The 17,837-nt window shown below is 35.5% G+C and overlaps 1 protein-coding gene across 1 annotated transcript; it reads right to left on the reverse strand.

Annotated features, from left to right (window-relative positions):
- Positions 1 to 5,438: 5,438 nt before the first annotated feature.
- LOC111904968 (protein disulfide isomerase-like 2-3) lies at positions 5,439 to 9,219 on the reverse strand. The gene is made up of 7 exons (XM_023900656.3): positions 9,011 to 9,219; positions 8,166 to 8,324; positions 7,812 to 8,089; positions 7,608 to 7,707; positions 7,343 to 7,519; positions 7,116 to 7,261; positions 5,439 to 6,121 (listed from the first exon to the last, which is right to left on the reverse strand). Exons 1-7 carry the CDS (start codon positions 9,146 to 9,148, stop codon positions 5,800 to 5,802), a joined length of 1,320 nt encoding a protein of 439 aa, XP_023756424.1. The 5' UTR covers positions 9,149 to 9,219; the 3' UTR covers positions 5,439 to 5,799.
- Positions 9,220 to 17,837: the final 8,618 nt, after the last annotated feature.

The raw sequence follows: 17,837 nt of genomic DNA on the forward strand, positions 1-17,837 counted from the left end.
GGACGCGATATGGGCACTATGAGTTTGTGGTGATCCCTTTTGGGCTCACCAATGCACCAACAGCGTTCATGGATCTCATGAACAGAGTATGCCGGCCGATGTTGGATCGATCAGTGATCGTATTTATTGATGATATTCTAGTGTATTCTAGATCTCGAGAACAACATGAGGAGCATTTGATGGAGATCCTCGGGGTATTGAGGTCGGAGAGGCTTTATGCCAAATTCTCCAAGTGTGATTTTTGGTTAAGAGAGGTCCAATTCTTGGGGCATCTTGTTAATCAAAATGGTACATTGGTCGACCCGGCCAAGATTGAGGCGGTGATGAGTTGGGAAGTGCCGAAGTCCGCCTCGGAGATCAAGAGTTTTCTGTGGTCAGCCGGTTATTATCGGAGATTCATTCAGGATTTCTCCAAGATCGCAGTGCCACTCACTAGGTTGACCCGGAAGGGTGTTGCTTTTTCATGGGGCCCGGAGCAGCAGACCTCGTTTGAGATTCTTCGCCGGAAGTTGTGCGAAGCCCCTGTGACAACCCAAAGTTATTCCGTTACATTACCCCGTCACCGTTAACGGAATATTCCATTTTATAAAAGTTTCGTTAATTAGAGGTCGCAAAATAAATAAACATTTTATTTATTTATATTTTTGTGTCGTTATAGTCTTAATAAAGTAAATAAAAACACTTAAGTTGCATTTCCATTTAATTGGAAAAAGTTAGTTTTTATTATTACGACCACTAAATCGGGTGCGACCAAAAGCCCCGTATAACGGCAGTATCGGGTAGAATTACACTGAGCCTCAACTCGAGCCCCTACATAAGGGGAGTGGACTTCATTCCACTCTTTTCCCACTCCCATATCACCCTCTCTCTATACTCTCTCTCATAAAACTCGTTTTAGCCTCAAATCCGCGAATTCCCGCCTTCAAAACATAAGTCTCTTTACCCTAACCTATTCTAAACATCATGAATCATGTTTATAGCTCAAAATTAGACCATTTAAGCTGTTAAAATGGAGTTTACGGCCTAAGAGCCTCCTTAGGCCGTAAACCCCTTAAATGAGGCCAAAATGACCCAAACTTGTCCCGTTGAGCCTAGGAACCAATTAAGGAATTTGTCTAGGAGTGTTTAATCATCAAAACACAAGATTTTAGGGCATAAAAGAGAGTTTACTGCCCAAGCACATGCTTAGGCCGTAAGTCATAAATTAGGGGCATGCTATTTAGGTTTTGGAACATTTAAACACAAGAAAATATGGGGTAAAAAGGAGTTTACGGACCAAGCAAGTGCCTAGGCCGTAAACACCCCCAATCTATGTCAAAAGATGGTTTTTGTCCCTCCAAATGGCCTTAGACTTTATTACAAATTGCTAGAAGTGTAATAGGGACCTTAAACTTCAATAAAAGCTAGGTATAGGAGTTCACGGCTGTGAAATCCCATAGGGAGTGGTTCATGGGCCGTAAACTCCCATATAGTCCCTTAAAACACTTTAAATCCCTTCATACAATTTAGTTTTGGACCTAGGCAAATTCCATGAAGAAGTTAAAGCCTTAAAACACCCTAGAAACCCCTCACCATGAGTTTACGACCGTAAACTCATGGGGAGTTGTCCTAGGGCCGTAAACACCATAAGGAGAGTTTACTCTTGGAGAGTAAACTCCATTCCTAAGCCATTTACGCCCTTAAATGTTACCTGGGACACCCCAAATACTTAACCAAAGTGTTTTCTGCTCTTTAGGGTGCATATACTTGTTTGATTAGTATTAAATGTACTAATTGTATGTGAACATATGTTATCATATGTTAAATAGGTCACTAAGTGTGTCCAAGTCTTTACTTGACACCGAGCAACCAACCAGCACCTTCGTCGGATCTACTTACACCAGGTGAGTTCATACCCCTGAATGAACCTTTTTTTATATGTTTTTTACATGTTTTATAGGGGGGGGAATACAAGTTAAACATGCCAGTTATCATATCAATCACATGTGATTGATAACCCGCATGCATAAAGATTTACCATACTGTACACTGTTTTACCAAGTAGGATACTATAAATGGCTTTCAAAAAGGTTTTCACTTGTTCAAAACTCTTACTTATACTGTTTTATCAAAAGACAGTTTAAACTGGTTTATGAAAAGTTTCCAAAGAATTTCTAAAGGTTTTTCAAACTTATTTTACCAAGGGACACCAAGTTGGGATTTTCTCAAGAATAAAGGTTTTCTTCCATGTTTTGATACTCTTTCTTAGTTAAACTCCTACTTGATAACGTTTTCACTTCATGATGCGTTTATACTGATATTTTGCCTCTATTTCGCTTATATTTGTAGTCGCTTATACCTATTAGACACTCTTACTTCACTTGTTGTCGCTTCAATTTCATGATACACTTATATTTGATACGATTATACTTCACCTTTTGGTTATTCCACACTGTACGTTTATACATATGATTCGGTTATTCCACACTGTACGTTTATACATACGATTCGGTTATTCCACACTGTATGTTTATACATACGATTCGGTTATTCCACACTGTACGTTTATACATACGATTCGGTTATTCCACACTGTACGTTTACACACCACGATTCGGTTATACATCACGATACGTTTCCACTTGTTACACACTCAATCGTAGTTAGATGTATGTCTGTGCTTGTATAGGTGCATATAAACAATGATTGAAGGACTTAGGAAGGCTTGTCCGCCCTATTTCCTTTTCTTCGTTTAGATGTGGTCTGGTGTGATCGGATGGCCGTCCGAAGGTCGTTTGATTCATTAGTTATATGTTATGTATACGAGCATAGACATATAGGTTTACTCTAGTCAGTTCATTTATGTCTCTACCTCTAGTTCAGCACTTATATATGAAACCCACTACCCACTCTTTGGGATGCATCTTCGGGACGCGGCCTTCTCCGTCGTCTAGTTGGTAACTAGAGTCTCCTGTAGGGAGAGCGGACATTGTGTGTATAGATCTATACAGGATTGACACCCCCGCACCCTGACTGCTAGCTACAGTCCACGGCCCACCAAGCCAAGGGGTGACAAATGTCATATTTTATAGACGCTTGTAGGGCGTCAGATACTCTAGTGTCGGTTAGTATGGTTACGAGTATCCCAGGTTACCTTATAATTCATGGCCTTAAGGTAACGGTATTTCACCAGCAATTTACACTGTATGCTGGAAACCCATTCACAGAGTCACACTATTTTTGACCTTGCAAGTTGTATCTTTCATTTGATACTATCTGCGGTCTGTATTCTCTGTTTTTGACCTTGAAAGTTGTATCTTTCATTTGATACTATTTGCGGTCTGTATTCTCTGTTTTTGACCTTGCAAGTTGTATCTTTCATTTGATACTATCTGCGGTCTGTATTCTCTGTTTTAGACCTTACCAGCTATATCTTTCATTTGGTACCGTCTGGGGTCTGTGTCTCCTTTTGTTAGACTGAGCCAGGCGTGTCGTTCTTTCGATACTCTCCTGGAGTCTATGATTCCTTTGCCTTAGTCAGCAGTCCTCACTGCTGAGGCATATGTTATTTCCCTGATTTCTCTTGCTTTCTTTAATAATCAAATTCTGTATTTTGATAATGATAGGGATTAAGGTAAAACTACTTTTTACCACATAACTCCGTCCAGTCTTGGTAGAAGACTGCTTTTATTAAAGAAAATATAGGATTTTCTGGAAAGGACACTAATGTAATGGATACTCTAAAACTATCACTTTTATTAAAGTTATTTGATTAAAATCACACTAAATACTTATGAACTCACCAGCATTTGTAAAAATGTTGATACTCGCTTTTCAAATAACTTGTATTCTCAGGTCAGCATTAGACAGGTACATCCCCGGAGCTGTTGATGAAGATAGCTTAGTACCATGCTGTTCTTATTATAATTACTTGTATTACTTTGATATGTTGTAATGTAAATCATTTAAAACTATTACTATTAATACAATGTTTTGTTGTACTTTGATTACTATAATACATGTGTTGTGATACTTGACATGACGTCGTCCACCCCAGAACGTTTCCGTCATTCCGGTTTTAGGGTGTGACAGCCCCGGTGTTATCCCTTACTGAGGGAGTTGAGGATTTTGTGGTATACTGCGATGCATCGATATCAGGGTTGGGTGCAGTGCTTATGCAGAGGGGGCATGTGATAGCATATGCATCAAGGCAGCTGAAGCCTCATGAGGCGAGGTATCCCACTCACGATCTGGTGTTGGGAGTGGTAGTGTTCGCTCTCAAGATCTGGCGCCACTATTTGTACGGAGTTCGGTGTACCATTTACACGAACCACAAGATTTTGAAGTATTGATGGATTAGCCCAACCTGAATATGCGGCAGAGGAGATGGTTGGATGTGGTGAAGGATTATGATTGTGAGATCATGTACCACCCGGGTAAGGCGAATGTGGTAGCCGATGCCATGAGTCGTAGGGCAGAGAGTGCTCCGATTCAAGGTATGTTCAAGAGAATGATTGTGATGACTCTTTGGAGACTTTGATTTTAAATCTTGTTTTGGAAACATTGTCTTTGTAAATTATTTACTTTGTTAATAAATGAGTTGTTTTCAAAAGTTTAAATTGATCAGATTTTTGGGATGTTACAGAATGCACCATACTTATTCAGAGTTAGCGGTCAAAATTATCGTCAAAATTAACATAGTATGAGAAGCGTTACTCCAACTAATGGGTGTCAACCAAGATTTTCGTAGCTATACATATATGATACCAAAAATGAAAGCCCAAATAGACAAAAATGTTTTTGGGTATATTCATACTTGATATTACTAACTATTATTACTTTAACAATATTAATTTTATACTAATCATATGTATATTTAATTAATTTTATTTGTAATGGAGCAAACTATGCTTATACACCGACTTATGATTTAGATGATTTTCAAATTACAGAAGATTTGAAGCTTATGTTGGATTCAAATAATAAGTTGGTTAAATGTTATAGGATGGTTAGAGATGTTTTCATGTAAATCCTCGTGTTGACATAAAGTTACAAATTATTAGAAAAAGACAACAAGATGGAAAGACGTATAACTTTCAGCCTTTATAAAGTTACATAACAATCACATATCGACAATGTTCTTAACAATATATTGAAAATAATCGATTAACAATTATGATTTTTAACTTTCAAAATTTAATTAATTTTATAACCGTGGTTCCGACAAGTTATAACTTAGTATAACATAAAATCGTTCTAAAGCCCTTTCATTTTTCTGTTTTCTCAATACCTTTTTAGTAAGTTTCTCGGTAATCTTCCGATTTTACATAACATTTTTTCAAAAAAAAGCCTTAAGTTTTTCGGGAAAAAAAAAACATGGTCTTTTATAGTTTTCAAACATTAAAATTTGAATTAGACATTTGATTAAAATAAACAAAACGAAAACATGTCATGTCCAATTCTTGTGTTTGAGAAGTATCATGAGACAACACACCGTACAACTAGAGACGTCAAAAAGTCCCATATGACCCTGATTCCATATGAGGGTATTTGTTTTAAAAAAATAAAGAATAGAGGCAAATGATTCATATTTTTTTTTCTCAAAAAGATATTTCCATTTAAAGCATTTGTAAAAATACGCAAATTACCTTTTCATAACTTTTACTCGTATGACATTTTCAAAACATCAACTAACTCTAAAATCACGAGTATTACACCACAATTACGAAGACTACAAGGGTGCCCATTGTCTCACAACCATCGAATAACGAACCCAAAAATCTTTTCTCCAACACAATCACGAATTCATTCAACTCAAACTCACAACTCATCTTTCTCATCGCTTCCTCCACCCATAAGTTCTTCAAGTGAAAACTCATCCTCTTCAATAATCTCCCCATCTTTCCCATCCCATGGTTCCGTTTTCACAACCACAGGTGTCCCTTCTAACGGAAGGTTACCTTTCCCACCAAGTCCCGCCATTTTCACAAACTCAATAATTTGGTCCTTTTCAAATGCACTTCTAAGTGGTGCATATGCGCCTTTTTTAATGTTTAAAGCGACCAAAGCCGGATACCCGTAGCCACCAACGCCTACGTGCTTCTCGAGTTCCGCTTGTTTACCTGCTGCGGCCCATACGTAGCTGGACCGCAATTTGAGCCGTTAATATGCAATAAATAGCAACGTACTTTCATTTGGTTTGTTTGTTGGATTCAATGCAAGAAATAGCAATGTACTTTTACTACTCTACGTAATTATCTTAATTTGTTTATTAAATGCAAGAAATAACAATGTACTTTCATTGCTTTACCTAATTATTTTATTTTGTTTATTATATGCAAGAAATAGCAATGTATTTCTATTTGAGTAATTTGCTATGTCATTTTTACAATGTTTTATGCAGAAAAGTCTCATTATTTTAAGAAAATTTTGATAAAGTCTTAAAAAAATTTGAAGAGAAAAGTCCAGATTATTTAACTTTACATGATCATCTGTCATTTCCTTTTAAAATAAAAATAAGGACTTTTTCGTTAATTGGGCAAAATATTAAATAATCGGGACTTTTTTGTTCAAAATTTCATTTAAGGATTTTATAAAAAAATTTCCCAAAATAATGGGACTTTTCTACTATAAAACCCTTATAATTTCTTTATTAAATGCAAGAAATTACAATGTACATTTGTTATTTGTTTATTAAATGCAAGAAATAGAAATGTGCTCTCATTGCTTTACCCAATTACTATAATTGAGTACATTGTTCAAAGTACAATCAATGCCTCTTAAACCTACTTGTATTGCTAATTAATTTTAGAGTAAATTACAAATTTGGTCCTTGTTCTTTAACTAAAATCACAAGTTCAGTCCAATATTTGAAATTGTCCTAGTGTCGTCCTTAAGTTCACATTTTGTTGCAGATATGGTCCCTAATGACTTTAAATTTTGGACTAAGGTTGTGGTTTTGAGTAAAGTACAGGGACCATATCTTCAAGGAAATGCAAAGTTAAGGACAATATTGGGACAATTTCAAAATTTAGATTGAAATTGAGATTTTGAGTGAAGCATAGCCACATGGGGACCAAATTTGTAATTTACTCTTATTTTTATTCGAGTAAAATGCTATAATCAGATTTTTATACCTGTAAGGACTCCTTTTGAACTTTTCAGCAACTGATAGAAGCATCTCTATATACTTATTTCTTCCCTCAGCCTTAGAGTCCAAAATATCAGGGAGGAAGGAAACAAAACAGATAGCAGCCGAACCACATTTCTCTTCCATCACATCCTAAAATGGTAAATTTCATGATTTTTCCAGGGGCAAAAAGGGAAATCCTGAAAAATTATAAAAAGGATTCGGAAAACTTACTGAGCTAGTCAACTCGGTCACTTCAGGAGGAGCAACATTTGTTTCTAGCTGAACAAGGGCAAATGATTCAATTGCAGATGCAGTTCTTGCTCCTTCATATGTGATTGGACTCTCTTTATCTGCACCAAATACTAATATAGTTGGGAAACCTTGTACCTTAAACCTGCTCATTAAAGACTGAAAGAAAAAAAAAAAAAAAAACATAATCGATCAGAAATAATAAAAAATATTGGTTTAGATAAAAAGAAAAGAAATTTAAGAATACCTTTTCGTCATCACAGTTCACATGTCCAAGCTTCACCTTTCCTTGTAAATTCTTTGCAGCCTTCTTCCATTCAGGTGCAAGCTTTTTACAGTGTCCACACCTAAATATATATATAAAGTTATTAACTTTGTGAAATTTATAATAAGAAAGTAAAGACACAAATTGGTGTATGAATTTATGTTCAAGAGTGGAATGATTAATTACCAAGGTGCAAAGAATTCAACCACCCAAAGATCTTTACTTTTAACAACCATTTCATCAAAATTATTTGAATTGAGTTCAACTGATAGATTTGGCTCTGATTTCTTTTCACTTGATTCAGTAGTTGTAGTTTTTCCACTTAATCTGTCTTTAAGGAGTGCCTTCACTTGTTTGAGTGCAAATTCTGCGATTGGTTTTGCTTCTCTAGCTCCTTGGTAGTCAACAGGAGGTTTTCCAGGGACAAAGACTTTGATAGTTGGAAACCCTTTGATACCATATTCCTGTAGAAAGAAATGGTGAGGAGTTAGAAATTAGGGTTTGTATAAAAAGATCAAATGATGATTTAAAAAGATTTACCTGAGCAATAGTTGGGTTTGCATCAGCATCAATGGCTGCAACAGTTGCTACACCTTTTAAGACAGAAGCTGCTTTTTCCCATATTGGTGTTAAAGCCTGACAGTGGCCACACCATGGTGCAAAGAACTCAACTAGGACAACACTGTTTGAATTTACGACCTAACAACATAGAAAGATTAGGTATTAAGCAAAACTGGATCAACGCTCACATTTCTATCAGGGAAATATTGTTGTAGCAGCGAGGATAAAGGCATTAAAGTTGGATTTCTAACTAAAGAGGAAGTTGATCATGTGAGGATGAACATAGGGAGATAAGTATAATCGAGCCCTGTTCTATAAATTGCTTGTTTTATAGCATTACAAAAAGTAAAGAAAGGGGAATTTTTTATAGCAACTGTTATTTCTAGACAATATAGCCAAAATGCCTTCCTAAAGGTAGTAATTTGCGAAAAAATTTGAATGGATGGAAATTCAATTGGAACTGAGTATCTAGCATAGCTGCCACAAACAGTTTCAATGGATTACTTCGCAAATCAACACATGAAAGATCGATATATTTTGAGATAACTTCTCACTTTTAAGTTCTCTCCATTCAGTAATATGTTTAGAATTTAAAAGTCATTTCGTAGTCTTCAAATTACTGTAAACAATTGTAGTAATTCTCGGAACAAGTTTTGACATAGACAAATCAAATATAAGAAATCTGATCTGAAGATCAATAACAAAATGAAGATAAAAAAAACGGAACACATCATTTTTAACGAGAACTAATATAAAATCAGTATTATTCAAATTATTCGTAATTGAATCAACAGAATCTTAAAAATCGACAATGATTCGGTTACCTTAGACTTGAAATTAGAAGGAGTGAGCTGAAGAACAGGTGATGATGATCCGTAGAATGCATCAACGAAATTTATATTTGAGCTAACTGATAACAAGAAGAAAGAAATCAAGATCAACACTTTTGCAGAGCGATTCATGCTTTCTATTACACTGAGTAAACGCACAGTGGAGAAGTGACGAATGGAAAACGAGGAAAAAACCTTGCGGGCGCAGAGTAGAAAAACCCCTTCTTATGTTTGATACCGTGGACGGGGATACGTGTTTTAGCCAATGAAATTGATACACGTCATCTTGCCATGTAATTTGATGAGGAAACGAAACGTGGATGCCCAAGATTTGCTGAGTCTTTCTTAGGTCGCCTGTGCAGGTGATTGGTCAGATTACATTTAAAAGTAAAATCAATTTTTGTTTTTCTAAATGCACAAATATTAAAAACAAAAAAATAACATATTGAGAAAAATTTATGTTTGAATTTTTTTTTTTTAAGAAACTGATATTAAATTCTTGTTTGTTCAAAGTTATTATTTATTTTTATTTTTTTAGAATGCAAACAAAATAATAATCTAACCCTTATAAATAATCTTTTGATAAAAATGACCCATTTTTTTAAAGTAACCATATTGTCCGGAACACATTGTTTCAGAGAGGTCTCTGCAATTCCAGAGTACGATTCCGAACCATGGTTCCAGAATACATTTTACTTAGTTTTTTTTCGATTTTTTTTCGTGTAACATGTGATTCTTCTTTTAATATAAATTTTGGTTTATATAATGTATAAGTTTTGGTTTTATAAAATGTAAAATGCAATTAAATTCAACAAACGACTAATAAATACATAAACTAAAGGGACATGTCTTTAAGTCATATTATAAATACAATGTTCAGATAAATCTTTGACCGTGTATCCCAAAAAAATTCCGCTAGTCGTTTCCGATAATCCATAGCCCATGGACCGGTTTCACGTGCTATAAAAATCGATTTCCTGGTGATCAATGTCTCCGGAAACCAACACAAAACACCATACAATCCTCTTTGTTGTCAATATGTTATGGAACATCTGGTGCTTTTTCAAGGGTCATGTTGAAGCTCTCAAGTGGGATTGAATCATTTGGTTCGATACCCAGATAGTTGACTCCCACTAGCAGTCTATGGATGCGGGCTCTCATACCTATAAATCAATCCTCATTTTCAGAATAGTAGTCGCCCTTTCAATGACTACAATATATAGTTATTTTAAATGTCTTGAAATTCAAAGCACCCAAAAACTAATGAACATGTATTATATTTATTGGGATGTAAAGCTACAAAAAAGGTTATAAATAATTAATTGGTATATAAATGCTCAAGTAATGTAATCCAAACATAATTATACCATATCACAGTTTGCCCAAGTTGGGTAAACGGATCCTCCAGCCATGTCACTCTAGTCAAATGTATCAGTGTTGAAAGCTAACGGCACAACCGTCCACCGAGCATCATCTACTTTACACTTTAGCAACAATGAGATCCACATCATGATCTGCTGTCAATAAGTTTTTTTTGCAGTAAAGTAAGTATTGTTATTAGAAGCGTGGTATTTAATGAACACATAACTACATTACTTACATCACATGACAACCATCCTCCATGACTATCCACATATAATCGTGTCCAAAACTCAATTGTAGCAAAACCGGTCAAATAATTGTGACCAAACAACAACAAACCATCCCATTCTTTACATACATTGTGTACAGTAGGTTCTAAAAGATTGTCCAAGGGTGCTGGATGTTGTCGTGTAACACATTTCCTTTTCATTTGTATCCATGGGGACTTATACCATATACATATAACTTTTTGATGCTTAGAACGCATAAGAGGTGTTGACGATGATGTTTTTTATTCATCCTATGAAATATATTTTACATCCGATGATTGAATACATAGAGATGGCTCCTCAGAGCCGTAATTCAGCGGTTGTTTGGGTGTGCCTAACCCATAATCATGCTCCTATAAGTCATCGTCATTGTAGTATGTGGTACCAACATCTAGCTATAACACCCAGACATCAGGTATTTTTCTTTCTTGGACTCAAAGTATAAATTTGTTGCAAAAATGGTCCTTACGACATGCACACTTGGGGCGTATGCATGGTGTAGTTCATTAAAAAGAATCGAGGAATCATGTGAGTATATCGGACATCCTCATATTATACACAAGGTGTAACACCTAATTCCTGGTATGCCTATTATTCAAGTATTTTGTGTTTTCTCTAGGAATCGACGAGTTGGAGGCCCAACTCGTCGAGTAGAGTCATGACCCGCATACAGTTTAAGTAACCTACTCGACGAGTCGGGAGACTGACTTGGAAAGTAGGTGCTGGTTGAGTGAAACCCTAAATCCGAGGGTTTGCACCCTATTTAAACACCTTATCTCAGCCTTCATCGCCCTTATTACTCCCATAAAGCTGTGTATCGAAACCCTAGCCGTTTTTGTGTCTTCTAAGGCCATTTTGGTACATTTGGTGGTTTGTGAAGCTTGAGAAGAAGAAAGAAGCTTGAGAGTTCGGGTTGGGGCTTAGAGATTCAGAGATCTAGTTCCATTTTCAGCACAATCAAGGTAAAATGCCCCTGTCTTGGTCTTCTATGTGTTTATTCATCTTTAGACTTGGATTTTGGGCATATTTAGGGCTTTCCAAGCCATTTTCGGATTTGTGGAGTGTTATATGGAGTCTTGACTTCAGATCTGAGTCATTGGAAGGGTCTTATGGCATAAAGGTGCCAACTTTATGGCCATGAGAGCCTCATGCATCTTGTAGAGCACCTTTTATGGCTTTTTGAGCCAAAGCCCCCTTGCATGTGCACCAAGTTTGGAGCTTTACGTATGGAATAGACATTAGGGGGCCAGATCTATGGTTTTGAGGTGTTAAGGCCCATCTAAATCGACTGTATAGTGTTGGTCAATGATGGACTCGACGAGTTGTTCTTGGGATTTGGTGAGTCGCGGTGTAATGACCACCAAATCCTTACTATGGATGGACCAGTTGTTAGGGAGGAAGTCCCTAACAACTCTAGCTGAAGTCCCATGACCTTGGTGCTTCGACCCATTGGTATGGTGAAGAGACTCACCTCACACTGCTAAAGTCCCGTGAATAAAACTCTAGCTGCTAGATAACAGATTCCTGAACTGTCAATCATCAAGACGACACCCAATTAACCATTTGGGTTTCAATGTATAACCATAAATCCACACTTGGGGTAAAAGCACCATTTTACCCCTAACCTAGCTTAGTCCAAGACCAGGGACCAAACTCACACTCTGAAGGCCCAAAAGCCAAATAATCAACCAAGACCCAACATATGGCCTAATTTTCCAAATTGGGCCCAAACCCCTCACATGGGCCTTACCATAAAGCCCATCCAAAAACCCTAGTCCATATACTTGTTCTTTGATGGCGCATCAGGAATCCAAACGTCTAAGCCCAACAAAAAAGTCCAACTCAAAACCCAACACAATTAGGGTTTTCACATAAAACGACGACTAGGGTTAAGTAAGAACACTTAACTCTTTAAGGAGTTAATCCATTAAGTCCATCACTCCACTAGGCCAAACATACAATGTAATCTGGCATAAGTCATACATCAATCCAATGTTCCAAAACGCGGGTCCTGACAAGTCCAAACTAAAATCTCCAAGATTAGGGTTTTCTAAAACCTAATTAGGGTTTCCAACCCAAACACATGCCAATTATGTCCAAATATTAAGATTTAGGCTGATTAGGGTTTTACCAAGTCGGCCACCACCCACTGCCACCTCGGGCGGTGGTGGTCAACGGCGGCAGTCACCACCCCGTGGTGGTGGTGGTGGTGGTTTTGATTCTAGACCAAATCACATCAAAAGCATCCCAAATAACAGTCCAATCACACGTAAAAGCGCACAGCCACCCAAGGTGGCGACTGGTGGTAGTAGAATGGCTGCGTAAGGTGGCAGCCACCACCTCATGGTGGTGGTGACAGATTTCCTTGATATATCGATAAAAAAACACGATTATACAACATAATATCCAAAAGAAACACATAAAATATAACACACACACATACGAGCTCAGCCACTCTTGTGGCGGCAGGCGGTAGTCGGAGGTGATAGCTACCATGGTGGTTCCCTTACAACTTCCGGCCAACAGAAAACACACACATATACAATTGGCAACATCAGCACCCAACTACATATGCTAAAACGGACGCAACCACCTACCTGGCGGCGCACAACGGTCGGAGGCCAACAATGATACGAAGCAGCCGCATGGCAGTGACGACGATCGTGAAACACGACGGAATACGAAGGGGTGAAGAGGAGATTGCGTCGATGACGGAGAGGGTCATTGCAATTCAACCGGTCTCCCTATATTCATAGTGTCGGGCTCAGCTCTCAACCCACATCTTCACCGGTTAATGAGAGTAGCGACGACGTCGTTCGACAGACCTAGCAATATCGGTGACGTGACTGAAGGCGAAATAGAGGAAGAAGGAGGAAGGGCGTTCGAGGACGACAACAACACTGCCTAGACGTTGATCTTCAGCAAAACTCGGTTTCGTCGGCAGCCACCGCGGTGGCATCAACTTGGTGGTTTGCGACCTCAACTTCACCGGTGACCGGAGCAACGGTGGTTCAAGCTACAACAAGGAGACGGCGGCGAGCTCGGCTGCGGCGATGACCGCTGGAGAAAAGGTGGCGACTACCAACGTTTTTAGGGTTAGGGTTATGAGGGAAAGGGTGACGGGTTATATGCCCACTCATATGAAATCTTTGCTCATAAATACACTTTCAGCCCCTCCATGTCAATTCTTTTCAACTTAAGTACATATTTTATCATTCAGCCCTTAGCATTCCAAAATCCCTTCAATTTAAGTCCAATATTTTACCAAACACCCCCTAACTTCAGAAAATTTTTACAAAATAAATCTTGGAATTACACTTTAACCAAATCATATCATTTGGCTCCCCGAAACCAACACTCCGCTAAATATTATGAATTTTAGGGCTACTATAAAATAATATAAAATATAAATTTACATTTTGGGGTTCAAGGTTTATTATTTAATTACTCAATTTCAAACGGAATGTTACAGTTCATCTTATAAGTTGGTCCATGCATGAAGTTATGATATTTTTGGTCCCATTTTTTACCTAGACTTAGATTAATGGTATTTAAGACATGCAAATTGATAAAGTTGAAAACTTTATCCATTAAGACCATATTTTGATGAGTTCATGAGGTTTAGATCTTAAGTCTTAAAGGATTAAGATTGGGTTAAAGATAGATGATATGTGAATTTCGCGTAGTGAATCTAGTTTGTGTAGCGTTGCGACTTTCAAGAAGATCGCGACTACTTTGTCACTTATCGGTTAGCACTGTGGCCCTATATTGGTCACGACGAGATACCATGGACAATTAACCTTTTGACCAAGTTTGACTTGTGGTCAACTGTACCTAGATTAGGCCTTGGAGGGGCAAAATGGTCTTTTGCTCCTAGATTAGCTTTTATTAGATCTAGAATTGTTAAGGAAGTGTGAATTATATGTTTACCTTAATTATTAAATTAGGGTTAATTATTATGTAGTTTTAGGGAAGACTTAATTACTCTAGCTTGAGTTGTTGATTTTCATATTGTCTTCCAATCATGTGAGTTCTCATGAACTTATTTAATCAGTTGAGTTCTCATGAACTTACTTATTATATGGATTGTTTGATTTATGTATGAAAACTAAAAAAAATCCTTTATGAGGGAATCTAGTTGAATTAAAAGGATGTAAGACCATGATAAATCTCTTGAAGGGAAATTGTCAATATTAGGTCAACTAGAGACAAGCCTCTCTGACGAAACCTAGTTAACAGGGACTATTTATGCTAGTACATGTTTTGTGATTGAATGTTATGATGTGAAATACCTATGATCTGCATAATGAATAAGTATTATGATTTCTCACTAAAAACCTTAACCTTACAAATACTACTTTATCTTTTTAGTTGTAGGTCCTTCAGGTTCAAAGGGCTAGGTGCTGACTTGATTGAGATACCTGAACATTCTCAAGGTTCGAAGGGCAAGGTGCTGACTTGATTGAGATACCTGAACATTCTCAGGGGAATGATATCCCCTTTATGTTTATCTTTTATGACTTTCTTTTCAAAACAAGAATTTAGCTTCCACATTTGACAATGACTTCATTGAAACTATGTTTGATGTTGTATGGATGAGACATCTTTTTAGTAATATCATACTTTATTTAAGAAAAAAAAATATATGGTTTATTTTTGGGATGTTATGTGTATATGAGTTAAATGTAGAACTAAACACAAGATTTCATATAAACTAAGTGTTCAAAAGTAATCTAGCATCCTAAAGTTTCAAACAGGATCCTAATGTTGGAATCAAAGTGATGTAGCCACACATAACGACTAAATCACCAGTGACGCCAAGATTAAACAAACAAAACATAATAGATATGACTTACAACAAATAAAAAAGATAAATTTCTTAAGCTTCAATATCGCTTCTTACAGAAAAAATACAACCCTATAAAGTTAAAAAAATATTAATTAATTTTAAAATTATGAGCTAATGCTTAGATGCTAAAAATACTTTTTTAATAACCATGTGCATTGCAATGTGTCGTTTTGCGTTGTCATGCAACCTATAGTCGATTGATATTTTTCTATTCTACATGAGCACAATGAACAACTTGCATCATTATTCTTTAAAGCCTTTTATTTGTTATTTCTCCCCCTTTAATGAGTTAATCATTCATGTGTTTTTATCTATTTTCCCTCGAATGTCGTAAACTCGAAGCTTCCAATCCTGACTCCTTGCATCGTAAAATCCCACAAATGAAATCATAAAACTCGAAGTAAAACACACCACAAATATATAAGAATTGATTTGTACATAAAAATTTTTCTCCGTACACAACAATTTATGCTTTATGAAATCGTACAATACAAAACTTTAATACACAAATTGTTGTGTATAGAATATTTTTGTTGTGTACAAATTAGTTCCCCAAATATATGCTTACATTTCAAAGATATTGTGTAATGATTGATTATTTTATGATTATATACATGAAATATTGGTAAATAATATATAAAATGTGATAAAAAATTAATAGTATTCATAAAATGCAACCTGAAAACTTCTAGTTGGGGTCATCTTCACTCATCAACACAAGCTTTGTTTTAGGGATTTCTTCAACTTTCATCCTTAATCGAAGAAATGATACTAAAAACGCAAGTCAAAGGGAAGTTCCAACTTCCCCTTGTGTGTTATGATGTTATTTTTGTGTATTTGATGACAACTCATGTACCAACAACATTTTTTTTATGAATTCAAAATTAAAAGAAAAAAAACTAAACTAGACCATTGTAAAGCAAATTAAAAACAAAAACACTCATGTTACGCAAATTTATACCCATTACGAAACCATCCGATTTGACCTATTTATTTAAGGCATAATTGAAAGCTTTGCAACATAATGTGAAATCCATGCTTGCATTGCCAAATTAAAGTTTCGGAGTATCAGATTTAAACTAAAGAGATTAGCAATGCAAAAATAATAATAATAATAATAATAATAATAATAATAATAATAATAATAATAATAATAATAATAATAATAATAATAATAATAATAAAGAGTTTCCAAATTTAACCGAAAATTTCAAGACAATGTGAAATTGGTAGTTTCACAATGCCAAATTTAAACCTACTTACACAATGTAAAAGTTAGACTTTAGCATAGTAAATTTCAACCAAAAATTTGAAATTGGAAGCTTTGCATTGCAAAAATGAGAGTTTTAACGGTGCCAAATTTATGTATATTTTCAATAAAAGTATTTTTAACGGCCACAAACATAGTCCAACGACATGAAACGAACAACATTTACATCAAAACTTACATAAAAATCTTAGTCATTTCATAATACCTCTAGTATGAAATTTCTAATTTGGATTGCAAATGCAATGCAAAATTTTAAAATACACATTTCACAAATAAATTCAACAAATTTATTGTATATAGAAAAGACTAGGAGATAGTTTTTGGAGAGTTAGTTGAATGTTAGGAAACTTGAAGAGACCAAAGTTTGCAACTTACGGCGTTTACTATGCATTGAATTTCATATAGTTGAATGGATTGCCACATTATATTTTTACATTCTATACACTTCTCTTTATTTTTTTTACAATGGATTGTAGTCTACAAAGTTCAATACAAAATTCTAAAACCTAATTTATAGTATGTATATTTAAGAATTACAAACATTTATTTTTATCATTGAAGAGTTTAATGGTTATTAAACTCTAAACCTATTGAACCCTTTCATTGAATTGAACTCATAATTATAAATGCTCTTATGATTGGAAAATCTTTAATTTGAAATACATTTCTTGTAAAAATTTTGAAAAAGTTTTTAGGGGACATTTTTTTTTCTTTCCATGTTCACTATGAACATTTCATAGTGGGTCCACTGTGAAATATACAGCCATTTTGAAAAAAAAAGTTGGAAAATTGAACATTTTGTTAAAAGTCACACTCTATGATGGCTATTTTTGTTATTTTTTAAAAATAAATATACGTAAAATGTTCATAAATCTTGAAAATACAAAATTTAAACTAAAACATGTTCTATTAAATACAATTTATCCTTCAACCAAATCGATATACAAAAAATATGTCATCATTTGTAAATTAAAACATATGCAATTATAAACTATCAAACATCTAAATTTAAAATATGACAAATGAAAATTTTGCTACATTGATACATTCACATGGTTATGAAACTTAATG

This window comes from Lactuca sativa, chromosome 9 (assembly GCF_002870075.4).
Source record: "Lactuca sativa cultivar Salinas chromosome 9, Lsat_Salinas_v11, whole genome shotgun sequence".
Taxonomy (NCBI): Eukaryota; Viridiplantae; Streptophyta; class Magnoliopsida; order Asterales; family Asteraceae; genus Lactuca; species Lactuca sativa.